The sequence below is a fragment of the Crocodylus porosus genome, unplaced genomic scaffold (genome assembly GCF_001723895.1).
Source record: "Crocodylus porosus isolate Cpor-Errol unplaced genomic scaffold, CroPor_comp1, whole genome shotgun sequence".
NCBI classification, from domain to species: domain Eukaryota; kingdom Metazoa; phylum Chordata; order Crocodylia; family Crocodylidae; genus Crocodylus; species Crocodylus porosus.
Window position 1 is genome coordinate 66,026,112 of NW_017728918.1, and position 13,041 is coordinate 66,039,152.

General features: G+C 41.4%; 1 protein-coding gene across 2 annotated transcripts in view; it reads right to left on the minus strand.

The window, feature by feature from the left end:
• The window catches only part of ME1 (malic enzyme 1), a 224,079-nt gene that overhangs the window by 154,745 nt on the left and 56,293 nt on the right, over positions 1–13,041 (minus strand). For both annotated transcript variants that reach the window (XM_019537684.1, XM_019537683.1), the window contains 2 exons: positions 7,377–7,452; positions 3,159–3,320 (listed from right to left, as the gene is read on the minus strand). In XM_019537684.1, the coding sequence (XP_019393229.1) occupies positions 3,159–3,320; positions 7,377–7,452 (238 nt within the window). The remainder of the gene's footprint in view (positions 1–3,158; positions 3,321–7,376; positions 7,453–13,041) is intronic.

Consider the following 13,041-nt stretch of genomic DNA (forward strand, 5'->3'; position numbering starts at 1 on the left):
ACTGCATCCAGTTCTGGGTGCTGCACTTCAAGAGGGATGTGAACAGCATGGAGAGGGTCCAGAGGAGAGCCACTCGCATGATCAGGGGTCATCAGGGCAGGCCCAATGAGGAGAGGCTACGGGACCTGAACCTGTTCAGCCTCCACAAAAGAAGGCTGAGAGGGGATCTAGTGGCCATTTACAAACTAGTCAGGGGAGACCAGCAGGCATTGGGGGAGTCCCTGTTCCTCCGAGCACTATCAGGAGTGACGGGAAATAATGGTCACAAGCTGGCAGAGGGTAGATTTAGGCTAGATATCAGGAGGCTCTATTTCACTGTCAGGGCAGCTAGGATCTGGAATCAACTTCCTAGAGAAGTGGTGCTGGCTCCTACCCTGGGGATCTTTAAAAGGAGGCTAGATGAAAACCTCACCAGGGTCATTTGACCCCACTAGTCTTTCCTGCCATGGCAGGGGGTCAGACTTGACGATCTGCTCAGGTCCCTTCCGACCCTACTAACTATGAAACCGAGAAGAAGGGGGAGCAAGGGGTGGGGGGAGGGGAGACTGACATCTGTAGTTGGCCAGTGACTGTGATCTTGTCCCTTTCCAAATCACGGTGCTCTGGGGGAGACACACAGAAACAGCACATAAACTTCCGTCTGCAACCTTTCTGTCCCTTTTGTGAGCTGTCTGGCTGAGTAAAAGAGAGGCAGGAGGCTTGCTTAGAAGCAGGTGGATGGGAAGAGATCTAACTAGCCCTGGGAAGGCCCCCTGTTACAAGCTACCATCCCTGCCATTTTCATCTTAATCTGCCTTAAAACACACAAGTGGCACGAGTTTTGCTTTCAGCAGTTTGAGGTATAGTTTCCTAGAAACCCCTTCACCTATCTCCTTGAAACTTGGCAGGCTTCATGCCCTCAGAGAGGACTACCATCCCTGCTGTTTTCATCCAAATCTGCCCCAAAATGACAAAAGTCAGCGATTCCCCATCAGAGCCTACGGCCTAATCTCCAAATCAGCACTGAATCTTCTGAAGCTGATTCGGCCAAAACAATTTGGGACAGCAATCCAAATCTCCAAATTGAATCACTGTCCTCTAAATCAGCCGAATCTGAATCGAATACTTCCCTATTCGCACAGGCCTAATAGTTTGCTCCCATTCTCTTAATAACCAGCTTTCCTGGATACCTTTTCCCCTCAGACTTACCTTCCAAGGAATCCTGCCCACCAGTTTGAGTCTGCTGGTTTAGGAGAGAAAAAAAAAAAAAGAAAGAAATTGGAGGCCACAATGAACTATTTCCATGTACCGGCTACCCAGATGGGTTGTAGAATCCTTTACATTTTTAAAAATCAGTTTAAAGAAAACTCTCTCATGGATGGCCTAGGTAGAGCCTGCCTAGATTAAACTATTTATTTATTAATTTTATCTGCTGTCCTTCCCAACAAAGGCTCAGGGCAGCTTACAGTAAGAGCAAAATAATTTTAAAAACAAGAGAAGAAGCACAAGAACAAAACAAGAGATCAAACCAACTTATAAAAAACAAATAGAACATTAAAATAAAATATAAGACAGCCCTACATAATATCTCAGCTTAGCCTTACTTGCTAAACACCTGCCCAAAAAGGGGTGTTACAGCGTTTCCAGAAGATGTCCAGGATCATGTTTGGGTGGGCCTCATGGGGGCAGGCAGGAGGAGAGAAGTTCCAGAACTTAGAAGAGACTGCTGAAAACCACCTCTCATGTGTTTTTGTTAAGGGAGCTTGACTTATTAATGGTATTTGCAGAAGACTCAGGGATCACAGTAGGACAAAAGGGAGAAGGCAGTTCTTAAGGTACATAGAGCTTAGACCATTTAGGGTAGGGGTAAATCAATTCCTGGCCTGTAGGTCAAATCCAGGCCAGAAAGCCATGTCACCCAGCCTGCAGGGCTCCCCACAGGTGCAGAAATGTGGTGGGGAAAGGTGTCAATTAAAACTGCCACTACTTCCCTGCTACCCAATTTCCAAGCTGCACATAGCTGGATTGGGCCCTGGTCTGGGTCATGGCTGCATGTGCCCAGATAGGACCCCATCCATACCCACCTTGTATGCCTGGACCCAGCCTGCAGAGAGATCTGGTACCACTCATCTGGTCAGTGAGGCAAAAAGGTCAGGCACCACGAGTAGTCAAGAACACCTTGAATTGCACCAGGAAAGCTACTGGAAACCAGTGCAGACTGTGGAGCACTGGGAGTAATATGTTCCTGGCAACCCACCTCCACCAGAAGATGGGCCATTGGTTCTGCACCAGCTACAGCTTCCAATAGTCAAAGGCAGCCCCCCATATAAAGCATACTGCAATAGCCTAGCCTTGAGGTTACTAAAGCAAGGTTGATAATGGCCAGATATAAGCCTGAAAGAAAGCACTGTACACTTCTCACCAGATGGAGTTAGCAAAAAGCTCTGTTAGCCACCACCACCTGCAGATGCAGATATAGCAGAGCAACCTGGAACACCCCAAGGCTGAAAACCTGAGTGAAAAAGGAAAGCTGAAGCCTATTAATGATAGGTGTCCCAACGTTCCTCCAGGTCAAACAGTCTCCCCACCTCAACTAGGTTAGACAACCTCTTAAAAAGCTACAATGTTTATTCTACGAAATAGGACCTTTGCTCATGAAGACAGCGTAGTAAATTTGGGCATCTTTAGAGGATAGTCACAGCAGGCCAAATTTATTGCTGGTTAGCACAAGAAGTTGAAAAGAGCATTCTCTTCAAAGGCAGCACAATATTTTGGGGGGCTCCACTGACCACCTGGGCCCTCCTACGAGGGAAAGGCTCAGGTGCCTGATGAAATTTCCCCACTAAGGGTCCTGTATCAGTCTTCCTGTCAGCTGAGCTGAACTGAGCACTCTCAGTATAATGAACCATCAAAAGAAAGATTCCATTACGCATGATCTATTTAACAAGTTGGAAAACTGATTAAGGAAAACTACAAAAAAAAAAATTATACCGTCCAGTTTATTTGCTGTGCACGTAGTTGTTTACAGAGGGAAAAATCAAGAGGGAGTAAGACTTTCTTCCTAAACTCTTTATGTGTACCTTGTAATAGAATTCCAGAGTAAATCCATTTCTTCAGTTTAGTCAATTATGTAAAACATCAAAATGTTCATGAAAGTATTTACCTCTGAAAGTATTTACCTCATTATCTGTTCCCACATCCAGCATTACAGGCAGACACTCCTGAGGTTTCACTCCTCCACATGCTGTGTAAAGTGCCAGTTTGCCAACTGGAATGCCCATTCCATAACTGCCAAGGTCCCCAAGGCCAAGAATGCGCTCTCCATCAGTCACTACAATAGCCTTGAAAGGAAAAATTAAAATAATATCAAGTGACTTCTTTTCTGAAACACAGAGTACATACAAGCACTATTGTTTTGAGAAGCTGAGAATTTTTTTTAAATGAAAAAAGCATTATAGCTATAAATTAAAACAGAGCAGAGTAAAAGTCCTGATTTGTTTTATTACATTTAGTTATATTTTCAGTTCTCAGATTTTAACTTTTTTTCCCTGCAAACAGGAGTTTCTGTGCTAATCCTCTAAGAATGAAGCAAGTATCACAAATCATATAGGGGTTCAATGCTGCATTCCCAGGACTGGTTTTTTTCTCCTGTATATCTTTGACTCAGCAAGGGAAAAATGAACCATCCTTTTCTGCTGGGTCATGTTGCAATTTCTGACCAGAACAGTGAAGGTATAGATAGACATAACTGGTCTAAGAGCATCATGAATTGGGAAGTGGCTCACAGTTATCTCTGTTTAGGGGTGTCCACGCTATGCTACCAAAGATGTAGAACAGTCACCATTTGGGCATTAGCATGCTTCCCAATAGCAAGCACCCCAGTTTCCCATGCGTGTGCATCAGATAAACTGTGCATCTATGCAATTCAACCATTTCTGATTAAACCTTAAGTTTTTGAGGATTTTTAAAGTATTTATATTAACTAATTTCAAAGTTTGAATGAACTAAATTGGACAAAATCAAAAGTTACACAGCAAATCTAAATTTTCTGGCCATACTAGTACAAAATGCAGAAAATAAAAAAAAAAGGTGACAGTTTGGCTCATTAATTAAAAGCAAAAATAAGAGAACAAAACTAAATATTATGCAGTCAAAGGAACAAATATCCAATCTAAACCTCCACTGCTTGTTGCTGCCTTTCTTAAGTTTAAGAGAGGGATTCTTCAACTTCTAGTAAAGTTTAATAACGCCTCAAGTAATAAAGCCTACAGAATTGGAAGTTAAATATGTCCCATTGGGACTGGATTTGATTTTCAAATCATACTGGTGTTGAATTAGAAAAAGAAAATCAAAATACTGGTAGAATATCAAAGACTAGATATCATATTTACCCAAACCCAAGATGCCTTTGTATTTGAGACAACTCCCCAAAAATTAGATTCCATACGTAAAAAAATTATAAATGTATTTCTTATAAGTTTCCATGTCTTGAATCTAATTATTGGAAAATCAACTTACCAATTTGTCCTCCCTGCACTGTAGCTGCAGGGAAAACAGTGTCAGGGAGGGCAGGCAGTAGGGAGAGTCAAGTGGCCTCACCCCTGCCCCATGCTGCTGGCTTTCTGCCCCACGCTAATCCCAGTGCCTGCATGCTCCAGTGCTTGCCTCCCCCAAGGTACCTCCTCCTGTCCCCTTGCTATTTGCCCCACTGTGCCTGCACCCCCTGTCACCAGTCCCCACCTTGTGCCTGCACTGCAACATCCTGCCTGGCCCCCACCCACACTGCCTCTGTCCCCCAACCACCACTTACCCTCTGGCTTTGGCACAGCTCTGGCTCCTCTCCAGCCCAGGGCATGGAACACATGGTTGCTCCAGTCCCAGCCCAGCCATGCAGCACCTCTTGTAGCAATGGCAGTTCCAGCCTAGCACCAGAAACAGAGCCTGGGCCAGAGCTGTTGCCACCACCACTGTTGCTACCAGGCCAGACTACAGCAACTGTATGCTCCAGGCTGGACAGGGGTCAATGCTGTGTCAGAGCTGGAGGGTAAGTGGCAGCTAGTGGGGGAGGTAGTGAAGGGGCAGAGTCAGTGGGAGGGAGCAGGCAGGGGCACAGGAAGCAGCTGTAACTCCGACTCCAATCCTGGATCAGGGCTAGAGTAAGAGCCAAAGCAGCTGCCTCCCTCCCTGCTGCCTTGTACTCAAATCCCAGACAAGGGGCTTTCCCCTACCTGTCATGTTAAAAGGCAAGGAACCTTCTTCTGGATTTAAGTAAATATGGTAACTATTTTCTCCAGGGAATTGTTCAGCGAGTTCAAGAGCTTTAAAAATAGGAAGGTGTGCTACTGTGCCAAACTATGCAGAAAAGATAATGGGGACAAAGAAAAAACTTTGCAGTTGGATAGGTTGTCATGGGAAATAAAATGTTAAACCTGCTTCTGGGTAAGGAATTACATAATTATTTTAAAATGATAGCTATAGAAGGCTGAACAAAACTCTCATAATGCTTGAATATTCATGATGAGGTATGACTAACATTAACAGAAGCTTCAGCTTGCAAATGTTTTTTTTAAAGGTTCATTTAGCATTTATAGGATGATATGCATGCCCTGCAGAACAAAGTGAGTATAGGGAAATAATCAGAACTGTACAGAACTCTAAGGAAAAAGGTCACTATGGACAATAGCTGATGCTTCCTACCTACCTACCTACAGTTTTGAATAACTCATCATTACTCAGTTCTGTTCTAGATCACTTTTGTTTAAAATTATAAGGGAATTCCCTAACATTTTCTTTAATAAAGCTGATTTAATTTAGATTACAAATTAGCTATGATCCAGATCTTTCATCTAACATCCTTCTATTAATAGTGATAATGGACAGTTTAGGGAACAAGGTGATGGACGTCAGATATTTCTGCTGAGACAGTTTGCATTATGATGAAATTAATTCATTATACTCAAAAAGGACAACTTGGACATTTGTAAATATAATTTATTACAGTAAAGGAAATGTCATAAAAATTAAATAATGGGCATTCTGTTACCTTGTAAATACACTGTTTACATGCACATTTGGTCTCCTATCTTTCCTCATTAAACTATTTCAGTGTTTGTTTTTAAAACAGCAGCTGTTCAAGTTGTTCTAAGTGGCTTTAAACAGTATAAAAAGTATCTATATATATTTTTCCATGTTATACAAGCACTGCTTAACCTTAACTGTAAGGCCACCAGATAAAAAAGTAATAAAAAGCAAATTCTTGACAAGAAAGAGGATTTTAACTTTTCTAAAAATCAACAAGTATTTTAAAAATTAGACTAAAATGGAAAGCAACTTCAAAATACATATCAATAGAATAAAACAGTAAATGCTACTACTGCATATACAGGAGTTTCAGGTCTTGCAGACATTAAAAAACCCAAAAGAACACATTAAACTAAAGCACTTTAAACACGGTATTCCCATGCCAAGCCCAGCACATGCCCAGAAGAGGCTATGTGTTAGCTGGACCCAGTTGGCCAACATCTGTATAGATTGGGCACTTTAGTGGGGCTTTTTTGGTGCTTTCTTCTAAGATTTACTCAGTTTTAGATAAAAGCACCAAAAAGCCCTGCTGAAGTGCCTGATCTATATAGATACTGCAGAGCTGAGTTAAAATAACATGCTGCTTCTTTCAGTGAAGTGAGGGGGGCGGTTGTTTTGGTTTTTTTAAATGTCTGCAAGCTGTGCTTTACCAAGACAGATAAGCACCAGACTCCCTAGTCTACAGAAGAGGTAATACAAACAGCAAAAAGGATAAAAAAGGCAAAGAGAAACCCAATTTGTAATGATAGTTTGAATCAAACTCAATTTTTCAATAGCCACTTATCATTGGTATTGATGGTACTGCATTTACCCCTTGTTACTATTGATTTGTGGACATTCAACATTAAAGCTCAAAATGGAAATTCTCTCTTAGATGTTTTAAGATAAAAAGAGATTTTTTTCACATTTTTTAAATCCAAACAGCAGCAGTAGATAGAGCTTACACCTTACAGGAGGTTTCATTAGAATGTATTATGACAAATTGCCTCACCTGTAAAATGTAAATAGATTTTCTCTGTCCCAAAATATATAGGTATTACACTGAGATGTTTATTGATCCATACATAGCAAGTATTCTGACGCAAATAATGAAATTAAACCTTAAAAGTTATATATCAAACCAATTTTAAAAGCCTCATGAGTCTGAAGCTGCAACTGAAAACTGCCTTCTATCAAAGAATGAGTTACGAACCCAAAATACCCTAATTGATATTGCTGTACCAACTAATCCAGTTTAAATGAAAAATAATCAGTCAAAATTATTTTAGTCACAGACAGCAAAGCCAGCTATACCATATAAATAGAACTGAACCTACCTTGATGACATTTTCAGGCCAGGATTTAAGTATTGTAGCAATGTGCCCACGGTCATGGATGGTGATAAAAAGACCTCTGCAAGCAATAAATAAAATGCCTTGAATTTCTACATTATACTACAATTCACCAGTGGTAGAATTCCTACTGACTTCAAAAAGGGCAGTTTAGCCAATGGCTTCAAGAGTCATTAAAAAAAAAAAAAAAGAGGAGATAACTGTTAAATTACACAAGAGTACATACTTTAATGTGCTTTCTTTTAAGTAAACTTTGCACAAATAAATAGACACAAATAGGAGCTCTCATTGAAGCTACTCCAAACTAGTTATTACATTTGTAGATGAAACTTATGAAGTAGAAACTTATTTAAAAGATGCAAAGAGAACAAAAAATCCAACTACAAGGTTTCAGTCTAGCCATCACATCTGTGCAAGTGGACCAGTGCCCATATGCAACCTTAATGAAATTCCAATGGGCTCATCTACATGGATCATGTGCATGGCTCAGCATTCAGGTGAGCTCATATATGAACCTGTGTGAAACTATATTAAACAGTATTTAAAAAATTATTTTGAAAAAAAAAAGAAGAATATTTTTGAGGTTTTGAAGAGTATAGTCAAAAAAGGGATCCTTGTTAATAAATGCATGATGTAAGAATTTAAAAATAATTTTTCTTCCTCTTCTCCCTGTAGTAATGCTCCAAAACATACTACTGAAACCTATTCCATGCAAAAGATAAGTATACAGGATAACTATTAGACGTAGTTTTCACTTAAGTTTTAAAAAAATTAAATTATAAGCAACAGTACAGTTAACATTATTTAGATATGGGAGCAAGTATATTAGGTTATCAAATAGTGCTGGTTTCACTATGACTAATGCATAACTTCTTGATTCTACTCGAAAGCAGACTGTATGGACACTTCTACATGTGACAAGGGTTTAGTCCCCTAAATTGAAATAGTGGGTTTTTAATTGTGATGATTAAAAATGCACCATTTCAAGTTGGGGGCTATCGTCACCATTACGGCAAGGGGCCCAATCAAAAAACCTGTATATATGTAAAGTGTGATGCAATTAAACCACAAGAACAGGCAATTTTCATCATGTGTACAAGCACCCTGTCCTATAAGACTAAAACAAAGCCCTACATTGCTTGGTGCAAAAATAAGTTTAATATACAATTCAATATAACAGATTTTAAGGTAAAGTTAAATTTTGTGTTCTCATGAAAATTTCTGTAATAGCATTTCCACCACAGATCTCCAGTCTTAGCTAAAAGAATTTGTCTTTAAATAGAATGTTCAGGTTAAGGTATTTTTTCATTATCTTTCAGTATTCATATAATATAGCATTTAATAGATAAAATAGAGATTGGAATGACATGGCAACATAGTAAAACTTAATGAAAAGTGTGGTATATAGTGCACTTTGTTTTTTATAACAATAGTAAAGGAGAGAATGGATGCATTCATACATAAAGTAGGCAGCAAAAGAACAGAAGACAGCCAAGGATAATAACTAGAAGCTCTGAAAATGGGAAGTGGGATATAGAAATGTATAGATTATAAAATAGTAAGATTTTTTTTTGCACTGAAGTACCTAAGCATAAACTACTGTTAGATGTTATAACTATTGTTATAAGTCAAAGATGGATTGCATTGCTGAAATTATAGAATTAAAATTCGTCTTTCGGAACAAGCACACTAAAGCAAATAATGAACGGTGAAAAAGAATAGCCATCTAGAAAGCCTTTTCAGGCTTCCTCTGACCCAATATGCTTATGTTAAATGAGGCAAAAAGCTTCACTTGTAATGATTTTCTGAAGAGCTGAGCCCAGTACAGAGTGATCAAGCAGCCTTTATCAATCTAATACATGGAACAAAGTCTTACTGGTAGATTCTTTGATAGAGAAAAATAAAAAATGGCAGCTAAAGAGGGAATTTTTAAAACATTCATAAGGAACTCAGCATAAGTATACTGGGCTTGTTTTAAAAATCTGTCCAAGTAGGACAATATCCAAACAATGAAAAATATGGATCAGAACTATGAATGTAAAACATTATGCCCAATTTTTTTCTCTCTCTTTATTCCCTCCATCTCCTTCCCATGCGTATTTGCCCAAGGGGCAGGAAGTCAGCTAGGGTCAAAGGAGCCCAGGAAGATAAGCATCCAAATGTTTCATAAAAGAGTCCAGAGTAGGTGCTTGCACAAACCCTGGGATGAATCTATTCCAGGCCTTGGGGGCTTGGACAGTAAAGAAGTTTTTCCTGATGTCCAGCCTAAAATGGTCTTGGAGGAGTTTGTGACCATTGGACCTTGTCATCCCTTGGGGCACTCTGGTGAACAGGAGTTCCCCCAGGTCCTGATCTACACCCCTTAAGTACTTAGAGGCCGCCACCAAGTCACCCCTGAACCTTCACTTCTCCAGGCTGAAGAGTCCCATGGCTCACAGCCTCCCTTCATAGGGCCTGTTCTCTTGCTCTCTGATCATGCACATGGCTCTCCCTCTGGACTCTCTCAAGCATCTTCATGTCCTTTTTAAATTGTGGAGCCCAGAATTGAATGCAGTACTCCAGCTGCAGCCTCAGCAAGGCCAAGTACAATGGGAGGGTGACTTCCTGGGACTTGCTTGAGAAGCAGTGATGGATGCAAGCCAGAGTTCTGTTCACTTTACTGGCTGCAGTATCACACTGGATGGTCAACCATGACTCCCAAATCCCATGGTGCTAGCGAGTGTAGCACTGCTGAGCCTAAGTGTGATGCCCCACCCCAGTTTTCTCTTCTGCAGACTAAATAAGCCCAGTGCCCTCTGTTGGACTCTTTTCAACTTGTCCACATCCTCTCTGTGATGGCGGCCCAAAATGGGACACGGTACTCCAGATGTGGCCTCCCAAGTGCCGAATAGAAGGGAAGAATCACTTCTTTCAACCTGTTGGCAACACTCCTACTAATGCAGCCCAGTATGTTCTTAGCCTTCCTCTCAACAATGGCATCCTGTTGGCTCTCATTCAACTTATTGTCCACTATACCCACTAGGCCCTTTTCTGCAGAGCTGCTACTTAACCAGTTGATGTCAAACCTGTAAAAGTTCATGGGATTCTTCCATCCTAAGTGCAGGACTTAATACTTGCCCTTATTAAAACTCATGAGATTTCTTTTGGCACAATCCTCCAATTTGTCTAGGTCACTCTGAATCCTAACCCTACCCCTCCAGCATATCTAATACACCCCCACAGCTTGGTGTCATCTGTGAACTTGCTTAGGGTGCAATGCATTCCATCTTCCAGATTGTTAAAGAAGATACTGAACAAAGCCAGCCCCAGCATCAACACCTCAGGCACATCACTTGATCTGCTGCCAACTGGACCTCGAGCCATTGATCAATATCCATTGAGGCTGATGATCCAGCCAGCTTTCTATTCACCTTAGTCCATTCATCCAACCCATACTTCCTTAGCTTACTTGAAAGAGTGCTGTGGGAAAACGTATCAAAAGCCTTGCTAAATTCAAAGTATATCACATTCACTACTTTCCCGGAACCATAGAGCCAATTTTCTCATCATAGAACACAATTAAGTTGGTCAGGCATGACTTGCCCTTGATGAATCCATGCCAAGTGTTCCTGATCACTCACTTCTCCTCCAAGTGCTTAGGAATGAATACCTTGAGTACCTGCTCCATGATTTTTCTGAGGACTGTGGTGAGGCTTACTGTAGTTCCCTGGATCCTCCTTTGTTCCTTTCTTAACAATGGGGACCTCCCACAATAGCCATGTGTTTTCAAAAATAATAGCCAGCAGTTCTGCAATCACATTAGCCAACTCCCTCAGCACCCCTGGACACATTGCATCCGGCCCTATGGACTTGTATACGTCTGCATTACTCACTGGGGCCAAGTACAGACATTTGGGAGCATTAGGCAGAGGCTAAATCAATTCAAAACAGCTGCCCAAAATCAGGTAAGTCAGGATGGGGGGGCTAACTGAGTGGTTGGGAATGGCAAACTCAAGGGGATCGGGGATCTGCCAGGGGACTGAGGGTATGGGGGGAGACAAGCAATGCTTTCCAAGGGGGGGGCAGGTGCAACCTGTGAGGGACTGGGGGGGGGCGGGCATGACCCACAGGTGGTGTTGGGTTCCCCACAGTGAATCTATACATCTCCTCCCCCTCCCTCCCCAATCCCTCCTACCCCACTCTCCACTAGGACTTACTTGCTTGGTTTTGGTAGCAGTGAATGCTGATAAAAGTGGCTGCACTCAGACCAGCTTGTGGGATGGGGGTTGAGAGGCCTGGCTGGCTGATGCAGGGGTGGGGCATGGGAAGAGGCAAGGGAGGGGGACAAAGAATAGAGCCGTGCAGGGGGAGCAGGGAGTGAAAAGAACAGCCTGAGGCTGGACCAGTGGCTGGGTTTTCCCAGCCCTAGGGCTGTGCAGGAGAAGCAGACAGAAGTTCCATGCACCAGTCTGACCTAAAATCGAGTAAGTCTGATACTACATGGATCCAGGTTTATCTTAAACTGTGTTCTGCAATTTTTAGACTGATTTGTGTACATGAAACTTCCATAGTTACAGGTTTAGACTGACTGCGGGTCACTGAGACCAGGTCTGTAAATGTAAGGTTGGCACTGGGATGAGCCAAGTTTAAGTCAGGGAGCCATTCTGAATCAGATTTAACCTCCCCAAATGTCTGTACTTAGCCCTAAAGAGCAAATGCAGATATCTTTCAAGCCAGTTTGTGGTTTATTGTGTCAGGTAATATACCTCTTAAAAGACACTGCAGTTGCCAACTCGGGTATTACCACCAAGACAACATGCATTGAGGAAAAACCCAGTTTAAAATATTCTCTACTTTCATGAAAGGCAGACAACAAAATACTGCAAGCTCATCATAAAATGATGTACTACCTACTGCCTAATGTCTTATTGGCAGACTATTTCTATATCTAAAAAAGATGTAAGGTACAAAATTGTCCGTTAATAGTAGAAAATGAGGGAAAATGAATGAAAGGAAAAGAGGGGGATACATGGAATGAGGCTCAACTAAAGAGGGTGTGCACATGCACATACATGCACACATACACACCTTTCACTTTAGTATGCTAAACAGTTTATACAAGTAGAAAATTCTCACATGGAGCTACTCTGCTGTGTCCCATTACCACTGGGTACAATTCAAACTGTATATACAGGTAACAGATCCCAGCTCCTACAACCAGCACTCACCCCAACAGTACTATTAAGGAGTGCACCAGCTTACACTTCTAAAGGGTCATCCAGGTCAGCCTGGACTGTCAAAGAAAAGCTGGGCTTTTGCAATACCTCCTGTACTGTAAGAGTCCCTATTTTTTTTATTATCTCAGCTGAGAACTTCTCACAATGCAAGAGAAAATATAGCTTTGTTTTCTGGCCCATCTAAGCTACCAAAGCAGCCAAAAAAGGCCAGAACAGGGGAAGAATCTGGTTTAAATACTTTTTCAGTCATACAAGCACACATATCATCTAGTTTGGAATGTCAAATAAAGATGACTTATATGACTTAATAGCAGCATAATTTACATACCATAGTTGCCTAAAGCATGGCATCTCTGATAGGTATATGACACAGAACAATACTTTTATATGGGTCGGCCACAGCAATGTACATAGTAGATATAAAAATAAGTATA